Source organism: Mastigoproctus giganteus, chromosome 10 (assembly GCF_048544385.1).
Source record: "Mastigoproctus giganteus isolate SK-2022 chromosome 10, ASM4854438v1, whole genome shotgun sequence".
NCBI classification, from domain to species: Eukaryota; Metazoa; Arthropoda; class Arachnida; order Uropygi; family Thelyphonidae; genus Mastigoproctus; species Mastigoproctus giganteus.
This window is the reverse complement of record NC_143584.1, coordinates 231,639,862-231,658,910: the sequence shown is the minus strand read 5'-3', so window position 1 is coordinate 231,658,910 and position 19,049 is coordinate 231,639,862. Positions and strand designations below refer to the sequence as shown.

At 44.4% G+C, this 19,049-nt stretch overlaps 1 protein-coding gene across 1 annotated transcript in view; it reads right to left on the bottom strand.

Moving 5' to 3' along the window:
- Positions 1–19,049, bottom strand: part of LOC150080024 (vesicular glutamate transporter 1-like) — a 547,583-nt gene that overhangs the window by 226,800 nt on the left and 301,734 nt on the right. Inside the window, exon 3 of the mRNA XM_090383743.1 lies at positions 11,606–11,864. Within this exon, the coding sequence (XP_090239869.1) occupies positions 11,606–11,864 (259 nt within the window). The remainder of the gene's footprint in view (positions 1–11,605; positions 11,865–19,049) is intronic.

Sequence of the window (19,049 nt, the reverse complement as noted above, 5' to 3'; positions counted from 1 at the left end):
ATAATCATTGCAGACTTCGGTTCCTCGTGATTGGGTTGAATAATTCTTGAGGTCATGGGGTACCCCTATAACTTTACCACGGGAATGAAATGGCTCCTGTAGGCAAAACAGATCAAAAGGCGATTCATCTACTCAAGGGCGAACCTCATCTGCAACCGATCTTGCCCGATGATCGTTCACTAGGCATATTCAGAAAGAGTCGACATCCCCCCTCGTCGCACACAGACGGAAAATGAAACGCACAAGTGAGCGTGCACAAAAAAGATGCGCGCTGCTGGAGGGGGCGGGGGAGGAACCTCGCGGAAGCCTTCAACGGAGTAAAAGTAAACTCGATTTGAGCCACGCTCAGCAGTTTCTCCCGAGCAGGACCACGCCCAGAGCCATATTTGATGAACGCTGCCAATAGAGCAATGAACGCGTAATAATAACAGTCAGCGCCACATGGTAGAAGCAAATGAATCTGAACACAGTTCAGCGTTTCACTTCACAAAACAATTCATTTCCAGTATTTTGCCAACTCCACCTCCCCGTTCGACTGTTGTCTTCTTCCGAATGTGCTCTGCCCAGTCCAGTCGAGTAGAACCCTCACGTCCACTCTCACCACCCAAACAGAGAAGGGTAAAGGAAAGGAGTTCGTTTTCAGCTCGTCTTTAGTCTCCCAGGGCCTCCAGCGTCGAAGAAGAAGACCCGCACCTGTGGAGCACCTCCTTCCTCACCTTCCTCCATCTTCCTTTCCTTCCTCGGCGCGTGTTTCCATTTCTTGTCGTCTGTCGATGCCTGTTCGCCCCGCACGCTGTTTTTACGGCGATGTTTACTTTAATAAATCGAAGCGGCTCCTTCGGGGGATCGTTAACATCACGCGGACACAACGCACAAAAATGCGGCACATTCATCGATTATTCCCGTGTGTGTGTGTGCGTGCGCGGCGCCGTAAACACGGAGGAAGCCAGAGAAAGAGAGAGAGAGAGAGAGAGAGAGAGAGAGAGAGAGAGAGAGAGACTTGCGTTGCATCGCTCCATCCGCATTCTGCCCTGCAAGGGTCGACGCCGACACTGCAGACCCTTTCCGACGTCGACGGGCCTCTTCGGTAAACACGCGTGGCAGGGAAACAAATCACCCGTCTCCCGGGCAACGCGGGCAGCAGCTCGCGAAGCTGGGGCTCGATGGCCCCTTTAATGGAGAAACCGTGTCGCACGAGTCAGTAAACGGTGCACGGGCGAGGTGGAGAACGCTTCAGAGTGCCGACACTTTTCATTAGCGACAGTTTCGCAGAAGCATCTAAGGCGGTGGGGGGGGGTAGGAGATGGACTGCGTCTCTTTGGTGAAGGTAGTACAGGTGGTGGTAAATAGTTAAGGGTATAACATCTGATATCCTGAGTAAAATAAACTTCAATGCTCCCTGTAGACAAGTCAGGAACCTTACACCGTTTCGCCTTGACTCTGCCAACACAGACTTAATGAAGTTCAGTCCACTGAACAGAATCAGCAAATCAGCAAATGACTCTCTCATTAACTACTTTGACAACTCCCAGTCACTGATGAACTCCATCCACAAGTTTGCCTCTTCACTTAAACTGCAAAGTGACTAGCTCACATCTAATTATTGTAGCTTTTTATTTGTTATATTATTTTTCTATTCTCTAACGGATTAATTATTACTTGTTTTACCGGTAACTTAACTTAATGCAGTGCTCGTTTGTACATATGATTTTAATGCTTGAATCTATATCAATGTTTATCGTCCTGTTGGATTTCACATTATTGTTATTATGTTTATTGATCTGATCTCAGATACACTGTTAATGGTTACCTGTTAAAAATAATAAAAATAAAAGAACGTCCCTGGACACTGATCGGCTGCAAGAACCATTCCCCCGGCTCTTCTGTTTATCGTAAACCTTTGCCCTTGCACCATCGTGATCATTTTCTTCCTACGATTCTTTTTATTATTATTATTATTTTATCATCATCGGTTTTTCCCAGCAAGATTTCGTCAGGTCCCAAGGTGGGAAAAAAGATGTTTTATTGAAATGTTTAACTTTTCTGAAACAAAATGGGACCCTTCTATCTTCAGTGCTGTAACAAGAAAATTTCTATTCGATGTGGCCTTTTTAATGGACAAAAAGAACGATCCTAGTCTTCCTTTGGTGTTGAAATTTCCTTCCTAATCACGGCGATGGATCCCTGAACCGTAAAAAATGTCTTCTCGGATTACCTAACTGGGATTTGTACTTCTGTAGCGCTAAGGAGAATTGGTATCGCCTGTTCCATGACTGTACCATTTACGACCACCTCAGAATCGTTCTCCAGTCTGCTGTTGCACAATTTTGTCCTGGTCAATCTCCGTTCTCTTCAGGATTTCGCTTCTGGAGTTTCGGCTCAATGGAAACTGCTGAGCTCAACTGAATCCTGTTCGCAATGTTAATAATGTAAACAGCTGTAAATGCTGTATATTCAAGTGTGCTCGTTGAACGTTTTCTTTTTAAGGCTAAACATTTTTAGCTGTTTCTTTTCTGTCCAAATGCGAAGACTTTTTCTTTTACGACGAGTCCCAATTAATTATATATATATATATTTTTTTTTTTTTTTTTCTGCTGGATTAGGCCACCCAGGCCTTTCATTTTCCCAACCACGGGTATTGCACTCCTTGCTGTGATCCGATTGTCTCAATCTCGAGACATAGTTGCATACCTTTAGGGTCAAACGCCATCGATGGTTCCCCACATCTGAGCCCTCTGTGATCGAATGCAGAACTACCCTAAAAGCCAGGAAAATCAATTTTTGGACATTTAATTTTTTTCATTTATTCAGTAAAGCGGCCCCTAGCCAGAAAAATCTGGAAAATCTGCCAACATATAGAAATAGTATAGTACAGTATATAATTATTTACAATACAAATTTCACATTCACATTACAAATCAACTGTACTGTGCAACTGTCATTTTTGTGCATTTCTAGTGATACTGTGCAAGTATCACTAGAAATGCACAAAACTTGCCATCCAACCAGCTCCACAAACAAACTCCGGACCAACACCAACGCGCTGTCACCAATGCCATTGTAAATGCGGCTAATCAAGCAATCAGAAAAAGGACCCCTCGGCCGGGAGCCGTTCCGTGGTGGTCGCAAGAACTTGATATTTTAAGAAGAGAAATGAACCAGAAGAGACGCGCCTTCCAAAGAGCCAGACGGACCTGCCCTCCCCCTGAGGTGGAACCACTCAGGCAACAGTACAGGGAGGCCAGGAACACCTATACTGTGACGATCAGGCAGCGGAAAAAGCTGTCCTGGGAGCATCTGGTCTCTACTGTCGGCAACTCTGACCCCTGGAGTATCATCTATCGGATAGTCACAAATAAGCTGCCAAGGGGGGAGGTAACCCCTTCCACCATCACTCCCCAGGGTGCTATGACCAACAACTGGCACGATACTGTAAACAATATACTAGACGCCACTTTTAAATCCATTGAAGGAGACAACACTCCTGAACAGCAACTGCTATGCCAAGCCAACGATGCATACAAATCCCCCAGGACGGAGGAGCCCTTCACCCAAGCAGAACTCCAAATTGCTATTAACAAGATAAGAAACAGGAAAACCCCAGGATTAGATATGCTCGAGCCGGAAATAGTAAAGAAAGTGGCTGAGTACACCCCGAATCTGCTCCTGGACCTTTACAACCACTGTCTCCACTCAGGCTGGTTCCCTACGGACTGGAAGGTGGCAAACATTAAATTGATCCTTAAAAACCCTTCAAAACCACAGCACAAGCCGGACTCCTATCGGCCAATAGCACTCCTGACTGTGCTCAGGAAAGTGTTGGAGCAGCTGCTCAGACATAGGATTGAATCACACTACCTCACAGCTAGCTTAACAGCAAACAAACAGTTTGGCTTTAAACCTGGAAACTCAACCCTCGACGCACTGGAATGTATCCTTAACATGGCGGAGAGCTGCCGACAAAAATACTTTCTCCTCATCTCTATTGACTTTGCGGGGGCGTTCGACGCCCTCTGGTGGCGGAGCGTCCTCGCAAGACTCAGGGCAGCCCAACTGCCATCAAATCTATTCAGCTGCATAAGAAGCTACCTAACAAACAGACGGATCCTGGTACAGGCCCCTTACTGCAAGGTAGATCGACAGATACACCGAGGATGCCCCCAGGGCTCAGTATTAGGCCCCCTCCTGTGGAATTATGTACTGGACGAGTTCCTCTCCCTCGACTTAGGGGGTGTACAGGCATTGGCCTATGCAGACGACCTGTCCCTAGCCCTTACTGCAGATTCAAGAGCCCAACTAGAAACTCTCGCGAATGCAGCAGTAACCACACTGCAAGAATGGACGGAAAGGCATCGGCTCACCATTTCGGCCACCAAGACTAAATCCATCTTACTTAAGGGCTACCTAACCCCAACCAGACCGCCGCAAATAAGAATCAACAATAGGACAATTAAGCTAGTCACAGAACTAAAGTACCTGGGAGTTATCCTGGACCGTAATCGGTCTTTCACCCCACACCTAAAATATATACAGGCTAAGATGAAAAAATACGCTGGCATGCTTGCCAGAGTCACACGTTGCGAATGGGGCCTGAAAAGGCGCACACTTGCGATCCTTTACAAAGCAGCCATTATCCCGGCAATCGCATACGCCTCCGGTGTCTGGTTCCACAAAGCCTCAACAGCGGTAAACCGCAGACGACTGGATATCATACATAGACCCATCCTACTAACCCTCACCCGAGCATGCAAGACAGTCTCTACTCATGCACTACAAGTGATCACGGGCGCTCTCCCTCTTGATCTTGAGGTGATTCGCAATGGCATGCTTCAGCAACTCAGACGTGGCAAAGTCACAACCTTCCAGGACCACACTACGGACCCGGCTAATAACTGTAAAGTTGAGAATTACAGGCTGCAAACGTACTTGACATTGATATGGCAACAACGCTGGACGATTTCTGACAAAGGAGACATCACGCGAAGGTTCTTTCCGAACTTGCAAAAGGTGTACCCAAAATATCCGACATGGCTCTGCCCTGGTCTCCACGTCACCTACCTTCTCACAGGACATGGAGCTATCCGCCACAAGCTAAACCTCTTTGGACTGACAGATAACCCAGCTTGCGCATGTGGCTCCCTCGAGACCTGGGACCATCTGCTACACGAGTGTGAACTGTACGAAGATTTGCGTGGACACCTCATCACACGAGTCCAGTTCAACCCCAAAAATCAGGAGCACTACCTACTGGAGGACGAGGGAACCTACAATGCCCTAACCAACTTTGCTCAGTGCCTCTTTGTAAGACGCCAGACTCTTCCTTTGCCGGAAAATCTCGGACAACTAGGATAAATACAACAAAAATCACAACAAATGATGAACCAAGATAAAACTGGACTGTGCTTGAACTGCACTCTCCCAAATACTGACCGATGGAGGACACCGATTCCATTTGAGAACTGTTAACCAAACGCATTGACTACAATCGGACCTTCGGGAGTCCACCCTGACTGTGACTGAAGCCTATTGCAAAAGCCTCAGCATCTCAAACAGCTTTGTCTGTGTGACAAAAAAACAGAAGCCAGCTGGAGTTGTGAACATTAAAATCACCAAGGAGGATTACCTCACTGTTAGGAAAGTTGGACTGGAGAAAGTCAAGTTGCAAAGAGAGGAAGTGAAAGAGCTCCAAGTGATTATTTATTTATTTATTTATTAAATCTGTTTATTGCTCTGCCGAAGAGCCACCCCCTGGACAGCAGAAAGCTAGGGGGGTGATATTTACATACAGAGGTTAAGACATGGACATATGCCTGGAGGTTACAATGGGCCGATGTATGCTTAGCCGGAAAGGTACAGAACTTAGTGTTTATTATTTTACATAATTGTAAGAATTACAGGATATTATTTTCTCAAAATTGCTATAAATTACAAAAGCATGAGAGAAATGTAGAAAATATAGAGCAGTGAGGCAGTCCTTCACCGGTTGTTGCACGTGGTCTCTCTTCAGTTCTTCAATCTTGAACGTAATAGTGCAGCCAGGCGTCTTTGGAGTAGTAGATTCTAAGAGAGGACCGGTGATGGCTTCACTTTATTAGTGGAGTTGGGAGAACAGTAAAGACAGCAGATGAATTTGACACAATGAGGTAGAGAGATTTTAAGACAGAGAAGATCAAAGAGAGGAGAATCCAAATCTCACAAAGTGTCTGACAGGGGGCGGCGCACGGCCTACAAAAACCCGTCCTGCGCAAAAGGCAACTGAGAAATACAGCTGATTTCGCCTTACAAATTGAGCTGATACTTTGCTCGTTCGTCATTTTAATGTTTCCAAAGGTTTAAGTTCAGTTTCCAGGAAGCGCGTGATCGAAGAAAAGGATAAACTGACGGAGTGTTCGTTCAGTGAGCTGGAGGCGAAGATTAACTTTACTTCCTTTAAGTAGGTTACGTTTGGGAATTAGCGTTAGTGACAAGTTAGCTTGTCCTTCCAGCGTAATGAGAAGAGGTTAGCTTGATGTTGTTGTGTTTTTTTTTTGTTTTTTTTTTGTAGTTGTTGGCGCATTGGCTTCTGTGGCCATAATGCACCTCCCAAGGTTTTTGTAGTACTTTGACCCAAGCCCGAGGCGGGATTGGAACCCGCGACCTTTGTGTTGCGAGGCAGGCACTTTACTAACCCGGCTAGCCCGGTCGGCGCTTGACGTTGTGCTATAGACCAACACAACAATATGAACACTTCAGACAAGAATTATTGAACAACACTCAACCCATTAGGACGGATAACCTCGACATTTTGATTCAAGATGGCAAGAACTTTGCTGCATTCCAATTCTTTTCTGACAAGGTGTTTAAAAGAAGACGCATCTTGCTTACTAATTCTAGAAGTGGAGAGTAGTATTGACTGATGTATTCCTGAACTTATATTTGTACCTTACAACTGTTAACTTAGAAACTAAATGTTGTGTTCTTAAATTAGTGATAATATAGAATGTATGTAATGGTATTAACTATACATAGAATTATATTTTATTTATTATTTATTTTTTATCCCTATTATTATTCGTCCCCCCCTCGGGTTGGGCAGCCTGAGGGCTCCTGTCCTTTGACGTTGCACTCCTTCCACTGGACACAAATTGGTGCAGCAGCACTGGAATGATAGAAGCAGGCACAACTGCGCATGCTTAGAAATGGGCACTGATTGAGCGGGTGTTGATCGCTGCAGAGTGTACACATCAGAGTTTCTCTCTATCTACACAGATTTTGCAAAGTGGATTTTGATTACACGTGTCGGTGCCACCCAAAACAAGTACATCCGCATACACACACACACACACATAGTACATCTTTTGTTGCGTTTTATTGCTTGCAAGTGAAGCTGTATAATTCAAATTGTTTCTTACGCAGAATGGGAAGATTGTAAATAGGAAGTGTTTCTATATTTGTATATATGTAATAAAAAAATGTATGTAAATAAAAAAAAAAACACAATAGAGCATCTCCTGTACTTTTAGCAACGGGGCGAGTGGATGGGTGAATTTTTTTTTTTTTTTTTTGCTGATTAAGCTTGCTTTCTTGCATCTGTTGCATTTACTAATGTTAGCAGTCTTAAATAAAAAGGATATAAAAGATTAGCTGGTAACCATCAAGTTCAGTGGACGTGACCATCGGATCCACGAGGATCAGGCGGACCATCTGATATAAATTTCGTATCTTTTGGGAACAGAAGAATCACTCGACATTTGCATATTACACGAAGAGCTCACTTTACGGACAACCTTCCACCACACGCGCGTGCTCATCTTATACACACCCTAATACCGAGCATGGTTCGCCGTTTCTGTCGGCCTGTTTAGTGGTTGGATGGGGGGGGGGGAGGTAATAAGCCGTACTGATGTCTTGTGAGCATATTTTCGAGCACGTTGTATCGCCTTCTCTAATGTGACCTAATGGTCATTCTTATACACCCCACCGAATATCCCTTCTTCCTGTCCGAAGTTTCTCGCTGTCTCCTCATTCCATCTTTTGTGTACCAAATTCTGTCCCGGTTCATCGGAAGCTCCACGAGCTGCACCACGCGTTCTGTTAATTGTGTCCAGCGGAGTACGTTCGATAATCCGGCGTTTAAAAGAAAGACATTTTTATTTGTCGCAACCATTCGTGAATACGTCGCCACCCTATGCTGGCCGGAAACAGCGAAACATTTGTCAACGGTGTACAATAATTCAAAAACAAAAAAAAGGGTGAAGTGAGCACTGCTGATAGCAGATGGCGCTCGACATATTTCCAAATTTACTTCCGCAGATCTTCCCGATTAAACGGACGATCAAACGTAACCTCGTTTATAAAGTTTAGGGTCACAAATCTTAGCTACAACACGTAAGTCACTCCGTTCTTTCGCTTCATTTCTCGGTCTCTCATTTCAGTGAAACGCAGGACTGAGCGCGGCCAAAACTCGTTCTCTTCTTCGTTTCGCTGTCCAACTGCACCCCGATCCTTCCGCAAACATCGTGCACGCCTTAAAGCTTCGAGGGGGGGGGGGGTTCTCTTTTAATTAAAAAACGATCAACTTTTCCGCTTCGTTGTCTGTGGGCCTCCACTAATTCTTTGGTTCTGTACAGGAACCACTCGGCCATTGGAAGTAAACGCAATCAAATATGCGCGTGTATATTCTTCTTGCGTGCGTCCGTGTGTGTGATGCGCTGTTATTTAATTCATGTCTGTACCGCGCATCTGTGCACGGTTATTGCAGATTACTCCGTATATTTTTGAATTAAAAAAATTACGAGCTTAGTTTACAGTTCGGGATGGCGTAGTGCGGTCACGGCAACCGTCCTCGCCATTCCCCCACCCCCTGTTCTGTTTAACAGTCGAAATGAAACGAGGACATAAAGCGGATCAAGCGCAGTTCTCGGTGACTTATCGAGTGCGAGTGCCGCAACCTCGAAATGAATAAACCTCGTCGAACACACCGCGGCTCAGTAATGGGCCGGCCCTGCAGCGCATTTCATACCAGAAATTTGTGTGCTTAGCAAACATCTCCGCGCGCAATTGGGGCCGGGCTTTGTTCGCTTGTGGACTCCTCCGCTCCCCTCCCTTTCTACATTCGCTCTTCCTGTTTGCTTTGCACGCAGCGAGCGCAGTTTCGGCTCATATCCGCGTATAGAGAAAACCGTTTCCGCCTCTCTCTCTCTCTCTCTCTCTCTGTTGCGCCCTTCTGTCAGTGACGCGCGATAAGCAGAAAGGTGAGATTCTGTCGGTCGGTTTCCCATGGCAACACGAAACAACTCGAAAACACGCTCGTGTCCAGAAGTGAAATTGCCACCACAGGTTCCGAACCCGTGAAGAGAGAGGGGTGGGGTGGGGCGGGATGTTCTCTCTCTCTCTCTCTCTCTCTCTCTCTCTAAAGGAGGAGTTGATTACTGGGGTGTGCTGTGGAGCAGTCTTCTTCCGAGCAAACAGCAGCAACATCCTTCGACCGGAAGCGGGGAATATGACAACATGATCGTTCCTTTCTTTATCCACAGATTTCAAAATGCCATTCGAGCAAGGATCAGCAAATAGACACGAATAATAATTCCGACCACAAAAGATCCTCTCTCACCAGTCATTCCGCTGCCAGTTTGCGAGTTCAAGCGTCACGCGCGTGGCATTTTCTCTTTTTTCTCTTTTCATTCTGAGATCATCGAAAGGTGTGACCAAGTTAACGACTTGGACATTCTCTTCTTCAGCAGTACTAAATTCGATGCCACCTCTGTCCTTAAATTGTGATAAGGGGTTATCCTTTATGAAACTTGCTCTGCCACTCCTTGAATTCAGCTCACCCATCTGGAATCCAACTCTAATACCAAGACTTTAATTAACAAAATTGTTAATTTTGTTAATCGGACAAAATTACAAAGAAATATGTCCCATACTTTAGGTTCCTTAACCCTTTTAATTTATCATTCAATTTTTTTATTCATTTATTGAGTAAAGCGAACCCTGCCAAAAACTTTCGGCAATTTGTCCCTTCGAGATGGCGGCTTTCATCTGAGGCCTCTGTGCACTAGAAGAGTTACTGCTGACATCACCCTTCTAGCCAAAGTAATCACTGGAACTTATGAAGGATCTGATATCCTCACTGAAATAAACTTCAGTGCTCCTTGTAGACAAGTTAGGAACATTACTTTGTTTCGTCTTGACTCTGCTACCACGGAATTTATGAAGTTCACTCCACTGAACTGAAACAGCAAATCAGCAAATGACTCTCGCATTGACTTCTTTGACAACTCACAATCACTGATGAACTCTTTTTTCCAGCCATCGTGATCTGGGCGTTGTATTCGACCCAAAACTTCGATTCAACGCCCACATGGATATGCTCCTCACACGTGCTTCAAGACTCCGGTGGATAGCAAAACAGCATCTCCTTCATATCAGAGATAAAAAAAGACAACCGTGAGGTACATAAGAACAATCATCTTTCCACCTTTACTCCATGCTGCTAAAATTTGGGCGTCAGCGGCACCGTCAATAAAGAAACCACTCTTTGCCACAGAATTCTGGCTCCTAAAGTGGGCCAACAGGAAGCACAACCTTCCAGCTCTGATTCGTACCACACAGCTTGCCAACTCTCTCGGGATTCCACGCTTCCCACCTTAGTCGACGACCAACGCCTCCTAGCAACAGTCAAGATGATAACAGGCATAATGGCAACACCTTCATTCTGGGATACCTGTGGCTGGAGGATCCCCCCCCTGCTGCCCTTAGGGCCAATCCCGAGCTCTACTCGCATTCAGCGCGACTCCATCTCTCGGACAGGTTCCTTCCTCAGCAGATGTTGAAGCAAACCCAGGCACTTGACGCCGACCTGAACAAATTCGCTGCTGACCGGACTTACCGGAAAAAAATTATGAGTAGTAGGACTAATCAGCAATGACTGATGTGTACCTTGCATCTGCTCCTGTCTGATTGAGCTGGTGCTCTTATCTCGATGTTAAGCCAGCTCAAGCAGATTTAACTCTCGTAAGGAGTTCTCTCCTTTGTATTATAATATGTTTTCTTTGTAAAATTACCTTTTTGTAAATAATTGTTCAATTTTCCCAAGTTTGGGAAACTGTAAGCCCCTGGCTTTATGGCCGTGAAGGGTAATAAAAGATTATCTCTCTCTCTCTCTCTAACTCCATCCACAAGTTTCCCTCTTCACTTAAACTGCAAAGTGACTAGCTCACATCTAATTATTGTAGTTTATTATTATTTGTTTTATTATTTTTCTATTGTCTAATTAATTTATTTATTATTTGTTTTACCCTAACTCAACTCTTTTGTACATGTGATTGTAATGTTTGAATCAATGTTTATCTTCCTGTTGGATCTCTTATTATTGTTATTAATCGTGTTCGTTGTTCTGCTCTCACATTCACTCTTCACGGTTACCTCTTCTCTATCTTGTTACTAATAAAAGAAAAAATTTCTCTCTCTCTTTTCTTTTTTTTCTCTTTTTCATTTATTTATTTTTATTTTTTGTCTGGAGCAGCGTAAGCCGCAACGTTCCCTCCACCGAGTGATCATTGCTAACGCTAATTTCGTTAAAAATGGGGAAAAGGAGGAAAGAGGGAAGGGAAAGGTGTCTCACCTCTCCGGTGCTGTTGCTAACCATCTGAACGATGGCGACCCCGAGGTTGCAGCGGATGCCGAAGCTGATGAGGAAGCCGACGGAACTGAGGATGGCGATGGTGTAGCGCTTGGTGATGTCACAACAGGGGCAGTTGGGCTCCAGGAATCTCTTCCAGTCCTTCTTCTTCTTCTTGTCCGTCTCGTCCGTTTCGTAGTACTCCTCCTGCAGCTCATCGTGTTTCGCAAAGCCCTTCTCGTCCTCCTTCTTCTTTAACTTCCTTCAAGAAACAAACACACGTCTTATCACTCGGGCCACCTTCAACGAAACGGGGGTGCCATTAAAATTCAAAATTACAGAACGAACACAATATGCGTAAAAATTAATTCGATCCAAAAAGCGCGTGTCAGTAGATGGACCCAGTTGCAGTTATGTTAAACCGAACTGAAACCGCTTCGTCGATTTCCTCTTCGTTCCATCTTAAATGATAAGTGCGGCGGCCGTACTGTGGGACGCAACTCGAAACTTTCCGGTTCTTCAATATTCAATGAATTGCACACGGTTCACCCCTGAACAGCCTTCAGCTGGGGAACGGATGCCTCTGTACATTTGTACATTATAACTTAGACATAGAAGTCGTACATAAATTACGCGTACAAACATCAGTTTCTGTAAATAAATGCAACAAATAACACCTAGTGAAAGAAAATGAAGCACGCGCACACATATATACAGTGACACAGCAAAAGATAAAGACATATAAATGGATACGTATCGCAGTATGTACAAACTAACTTACACATACACAATAATGCCTACAAACAAATAATTGTCCTTGGCAAAGGAGCAAAGTAGGGTTGAAAGGAGATTCCACCCTGAAGGTGACAATCGGGAAACTTCTAGTCGATGTGGTGGTACACGTCCTCTTTCTTCTGAGACCCAAACGCCTTATCATAGCGCAACTTGTGGGGGTCAATCTTCAGGGTGTCGTACGTTCACATTCTAGAGAAAAACATTGTGGGAAACAGTGTGGATATGTAAAAAAACGTCGTGGTGTTGTACGTTTGTAGAATGTTAGCTAGAAAAAAAATGCGCGTGTGTACGTTGTACACACGCCTTGTTTTATGTGTAAACACCTTTGACGACACAACTAAATTTCGAACAGCTAGAACCGAAATCTATGCTCACGCCCGCTACTTACTCTACCGAATCAATATTAGTGATAAATAGGATACACACGCCCGCTGTTCACTGCACCGAATCAACGTTTGGAAGAGGTTAGGCTAATTGCCCAATTACCCATTTGATTGTAGCCAGTTGTGTTGAATATTGGGATTGCAACGATACAACTATTTGTATTGTTTCAATCATACTATCACGTTACTGTAAGGTTGGATCGTGATCATCTTACTCTCGGTATTGGATCGTGTTACTCTGTCACGCTTTGTCGCAAATTACACACGCAGCGCTGACGAGATCTACAAGAAACGACAGCATCCACGCAGAAGACGCTATCGAAACTGTGACTTGGCTCAGGATCTCGACGAATACAAGCGCGAGATGGTAACATTCCATTTCGCAATACTGTAACGCCGCATTACATGCGCTTCAACCTTACCGGTTGAAGCGCATGTAATGTAATGATCTCGAATGCGCTCACCGCTGGTTTATGCCAGCTCCGAGCACATCCAAGATCACCTCCCATGATCCTGTGCGCGACGTCCTCTCTCGAATCCATTCTTTTTGCCTGTCTTATGTTTTATCCGCGACCAGCTGGTTCGTGCCAACGACGAGCACATCCAAGACTCCCTCCCGTGATATTTTGCGCGGTCTCCTCTCCCGACTCCGTTTTTCTTTGTTATGAAACTGGAATGACGTCGAATTACGTCATTTCCGCGTCACAAAATCGTGACACATCGATTTTATTACCGTCCGAAATTTACTAAGTGCCGTCTAAGATGTTTACACATCAAAAATCTTCTGCGCTTATTATGGGAATCCACGCGTCATTAAAAGAACGACTAGGGCCCCCAACAAGATTGTGGGTATTTGGGGCATCAAGGCGATCTGTGAGGAGCTGACAGAGATTGCGCAGATTTCCTGCTATGAGCAACTGATTCCAAGGGATGCAACCAAGGTTGGCATATATTATTGATGTCGATATGATGAAAGGGTGCCCATTAACACAGTTCAACCACCTTAAAATCTAGTACTCGATACCCATGAATTTTTTTGTTAGTGAGGGAAGCAGAGAACCAGATTGTTGAAGCATACATGGCAATCGGAACAAGACATATTTGTATGTAGTGAGTGGAAATTTGTGTTGTTTACTCCAGTCTTCAGGCCACCCGAAACCGGTTAAAGCTATCCGATCGGTTCTTACCCGTGCAAATGCTGCAGGGCATATACTCCTTGGATGGCGACCTCTACATTGAAAAAAAAAAATACAGACAGAACTTACTCCATCCTCTTCCTTCCAAGGACCACATCACAGGACATTAGAACCTGCTCCCAAGAACCACTCCATGGATCTCTCACTACATTGTTCCAACTTTCTGCGTCTGCTCAGATGACTCCAGCACTGTAAGAGGACCGCTCCCTGGAGAATAATTCAACGTGATAACCTCATGTTGTGTATATATTTTCATTTGTAAATTTGCAATTTTTTTTCCCAACGTTTAAACCTACACTTGTACAATTAGTAATAATATTCGTATTTTTTTTCTGTCCTATCTCATCCTTGTTTATTACATTGTATTAGCCTCCGCTGTAAACCCCTTGCTTGTAGAAGTGAAGAATATGGTGTGCGGCGTGTGCTTTTTGAGCGCAATAAACAGTTCTTCTTCACCTAGATCAAGATCTTCTTCATCTAGATCAAGATCTTCTTCATCTAGATCAAGTTCTTTTATTAGGGCAGTGGCATGAGAGGCGTTAATAGCGTCAGATTTGCCCCCACGTTTCAATGAGACGAAGAGTTTTATACCATCTGCGTAAGAGCTGCAGTCAGGGTCCAAAGCGGCAGCAAAAAATAGGGTAGAAAGGACGCAATGGGGAACTCCTCTGCGGGTGATGTGGTTCGATTGGAAGGTCATGTATTCAACCCTCAAATGTTTGAGAATGAAAACGAGAATTTAATAAGCCTCCCCGTGTTCTAAAATGCATTTCAACTATTGCCATTCAGGCATTGATTGAGACATTGTCGACAGTGGCTTTAATGTCTAAAAAGATTACATCCATCTGTTCTTTGTCGTTCAGAATGATTTGGATCCGAAATATAAGTGTCCATTAAATTTGTTAGAGTCGATCTGTTCGGAACGACGGTGTGTAAATAAGAGGTCTTTCCTGGAAACGACGAAGCAGAGTCTTCTCGAACAGTTTTAATAAATTGCAGCTTATAGAGATGGGACGAAAGACCTTCTTGTCTTTTGGATGTTTCACTTTAGGAACGTCTTTTAAGATATTTGTTTGTTTGTTTGTTTGTTTGTTTGGCCGCGCAGGAACATTTGTTCAATTACGTCGTTTTAATTTGTAGCTTTCATACAGGAAACTGTTTAACGTTTAATATACTGTTTAATGTCTAATGTGATGTTTCTGTATTTCAGGGAAAAGTGCAGGGTGTGCAGTTTCTCTAAATATGTGTAGCATAGGAAGCACAGTTGGTAACATCTCTGTCCTCCCCACACCCGGTGGAAAAGACCCGAGTTCAAGTCCCGTCTATGGCGTGAGAAATTTTTATGGTCCTTTTTCACAACGTGGCTGAGTTAGTCGGCTTTAGGCTTGCGTAGCTTGGTATTTTCTCCCGGAAACTCGGGTTTTTCGTGCAGCAAACAGAAAACCACCACAGAACACGCAATTTACAGAGAGTATACACTGAGCAATGTGGCCGCTTAGCGCTGATGCTCCTAAAACTCTACTACAATGCAACACTGTGCAGCGAGACCTCAATGATAAATGGACTTCTTGAATCCTTTTTTGCGAGATATAAGGCAAGACTGAGTTTTAGAAGTATTGAAATCAACTAAGTTGTCTTTGCCTCACTGGGGAAAAGTTAGTATTATTATGTCCCTTCAGGAGCACGCGAGCTTTTCGGTCTTCGAAAGGGTTGATTAGCTTGGACTGATTAGCGGTTGGTTGGGATCGGCAGGCCTTAAGACAATGAAAAAGTATGAGATGCGTGCGTCGTACGTAGTTGTCTTACATCTACTTTGATGGAGTATTCCCTCCAATACATTCCTGCAGTTGCCTGAATAATAGTTTCTGGATTTAATCTGGAGACAAAGGTATCGTCCCGAGTCTGTACAGCAGTTATATGCTCGGCAAGCCATTCGTTGATTGGATTTCGGATGATGCCTTCTCATTGATGTTTGTTGCGGATGGAGAGAAATAAGACGCAGTGTTGGGATTAAGAGGTTCCTTTTCTTCATAGGTGCTGTTTTGGTTGTCTTTACCCTTGGGTTGGACGCCAGTGGGACTAGTAGCGGTAACGTCAGCATAAGATGGCCAGACCGATTGTTTTTCTTGTGGAGCGTTTAGGCTGCAGTCGTCAACCTCATGAGTGTATCCACTGAATTATTTTGTGGTTCCTTGTAGAGGTCTGCACGGGCCCAGGCTTGGTACTCGGGCCGGGCAACACCAAGAATGTTCGGGCTCGGTTCTGGTATATATATAAATAATGGCTTAAAATTTAACATAAAATAAGAAAATAAGTAAATAAATATTACTACTGGCTTATGTTTTGTTTATTTTGTTTTATTTTGAATTATTGGACATAAATATATATATTTTTTCCTTTTAAATATTTGGTTATTATTATTAGGAGTAGTAGTAGTAGTGTAAGTGTAAGTGTGTGTTTTTGTCTTACGGCACCAGGGATTCCCCCCATCTCTGCGTTGCTTTCATTGTGGTGAACCAATTCACGGGGAAATGCCAGAGATTTAAAAGTGTGTGGGAATTGTTCATGTGTTGTGTTCTGTACCGTTGTTCATCTGGTCGTTTAGCCTCTGGACCCCCTACTAAGGCCCAACGTTGCCCCACTTTCGCCCCGTGGAGGCAGACCAGGGAACACCAGTAGGTGTAGATTCACTCTGGCAGGTCCTGCCGCTTAATTTCCTGGGATTTCGGCGACTAGGACCTTAAAAAAAAAAATAATAATAAAATAATAATAATAAAAACAAATAAATAAAGTAAAAATAAAAACAAATAAATAAAAAAAATATAAAAATAAATTAAATAAATAAAGAAAAAATATGAATAAGTGAAAAATCTGCGCTATCGTAGGGGTAATATCGCTTTGGTTTGCTAGGCCGAGTTTTGGGCGTAAGGGAATTTTATCATGTTAAGGTTTTGACGTGTGGGGCTTTCACTATGATGAAGGTAGAGAGGGGAGCAAGACCGGAGATTGGGGGGAAAAGACAGAAATATGGGGCCAATAGAGTAGATAGCCCCAGTTTTCAGTGAGGCATGCCCATGCCCCTCCACAGTGGAAGGTTGGGGGTGGAGAAGAGGGAACATAAAACGTCCCCCCCCCAAGGAAGTGGGAATAATAGGTGAACAAGGACGACCCTCGTCCTTGTTCTTCTTTTCCGTGTGATCAGCACTCTTCTTGTCCAAGCACTGGTCCTCTGCAGGGTTTCAGTTTTCTGTCACATTTGGAGCCGATTTTTGTCAATCTCTGTGTACGTTGCTGTAGATAGCTATTAGTCTTTTTCTCCTGGTGAATAGGTCTTGCGCATACTGGGAGAGCACCCTATATTCATCCTCAGTGTCCAGGAAGTGGTGCTTCAGTCCTTTTGGGAAGTATCTCAATCTTGTTATTAGTAATCCTCTGAGGTCTTCATAGTGTTGACAATCATAGACTATGTGGCTCCAGCTTTCACTTTTCCCACATATGCAGTTGGGGTCCTCAACGAGTCCAAAGCCAAACAGCTTCTCCTTGTAGGGTCCATGTCCGGTTAATAGTGTTGTCATATGGTACCCTGGGAAGTACCACGGTGGCTGCTTTGGGTATATTTTCCGGAGGTCTGTTAGAAATCTTTTTGTTACTTCGCCTTTTGTAGTCTCTGTCCACCTTCTCTGCCAAAGATCTAGGAGGTGGGTCTGTAGCCTAATTTTTTCGTGTTTTAGGTTTCCTGCCGGGTCAGTCGTGTATCCTTGGTGGGTAGCGGCCATTCTCCTGGCCAGCAAAAACAGTAGCCCAACCCGAACTGCCTCCAGGTCCAGTGGGAGCGCTCCAGAAAGTACCTGCAATGCTGGGGTACTTACCGTGCTGCAAGCGCACGTTGTTGATAGCAGTATGGTCCTTTGGGTCATTTCTAGTGTTCTTTTGTTGACTACCAGTGTCGTTTTTGGATACCACACCGCTGTTGCGTAGGCGATTGCCGGCAGGAAGGTTGTTTTATAGTAAAGCATCAGTGTGTTTTTCTTGAGTCCCCAATCTTTCCTTGTGATTCTGGTTACCAGACCACAGTATCCTCTGATTTTTCTTCTGATGTATTTCAGATGCGGCTGGAACGTCAGGGGTTTATCTAGGATAATGCCCAGATACTTCAGTTGGCTCACAAATTTGATTGTTGCATTGTTGATTTTAATTTGCGGGGGTCGTCGTATTTCTAGAGTCCCCATTAGGAGGATCGATGAGGTCTTGTCTGACGATATTTTCAGCTGGTTCTCTGATGCCCATTGCTGCAGCCGCTGCAGTGCCTGATTTGCCAGCGTCTCCAATTGGGCCCTGGAGTCCGCCTCTACAGTCAATGTCAAGTCATCCGTGAAGGCGTGTGCTGCCACAGAACCCAGGTCCGTCGTCAGGAATTCATCGAGGACCATTGTCCACAGGAGCGGCCCAAGCACCGACCCCTGAGGACATCCTCTGTGCACCTCTCTTATTATTTTTTGATAGTGTACGTTGATTTCCACTCTTCTTTCCGTTAAATATCTTTCAATTACTTTGTAGAGGTTAAGAGGCACCTCAGCCTCCCTCAACCTTGCCAGGACGCTTGGCCACCAAAGTGAATCAAATGCCCCTGCAAAATCAAAGATGAGCAGCAGATACTTTCGTCTACAATCCTGGAATATCCTTAGCAAGTTTCCCAGTGCGTCCACAGTTGAGGATCCTGGTCTGAAGCCATACTGATTTCTGGCATGTAGGCCTGCCGCTTTATAGTGTTTTTTAACTCTCACATGGAGAAATCTTTCAAACAATTTGCTTGCCACTGGGAGCAGTGCGATGGGCCGACATGAATCTGGGAATTCTGGATTTTTAGTAGGATTTTTCAGTATTAGTTTAAAATTTGCTGTTTTCCATGCAGTTGGGAAATGTCCTGTTTCCAAGCATCGATTGTACAGTGTGAGGAGTAGGTGCGGCTTGTATTCGACGGTTTTCTTGAGTATTTCAGGCTGAATAAGATCGAGGCCCGGGCATTTTCTATTTCTGACCCTACTAGCGGCCACGCTGAGTTCATCCAGGGTG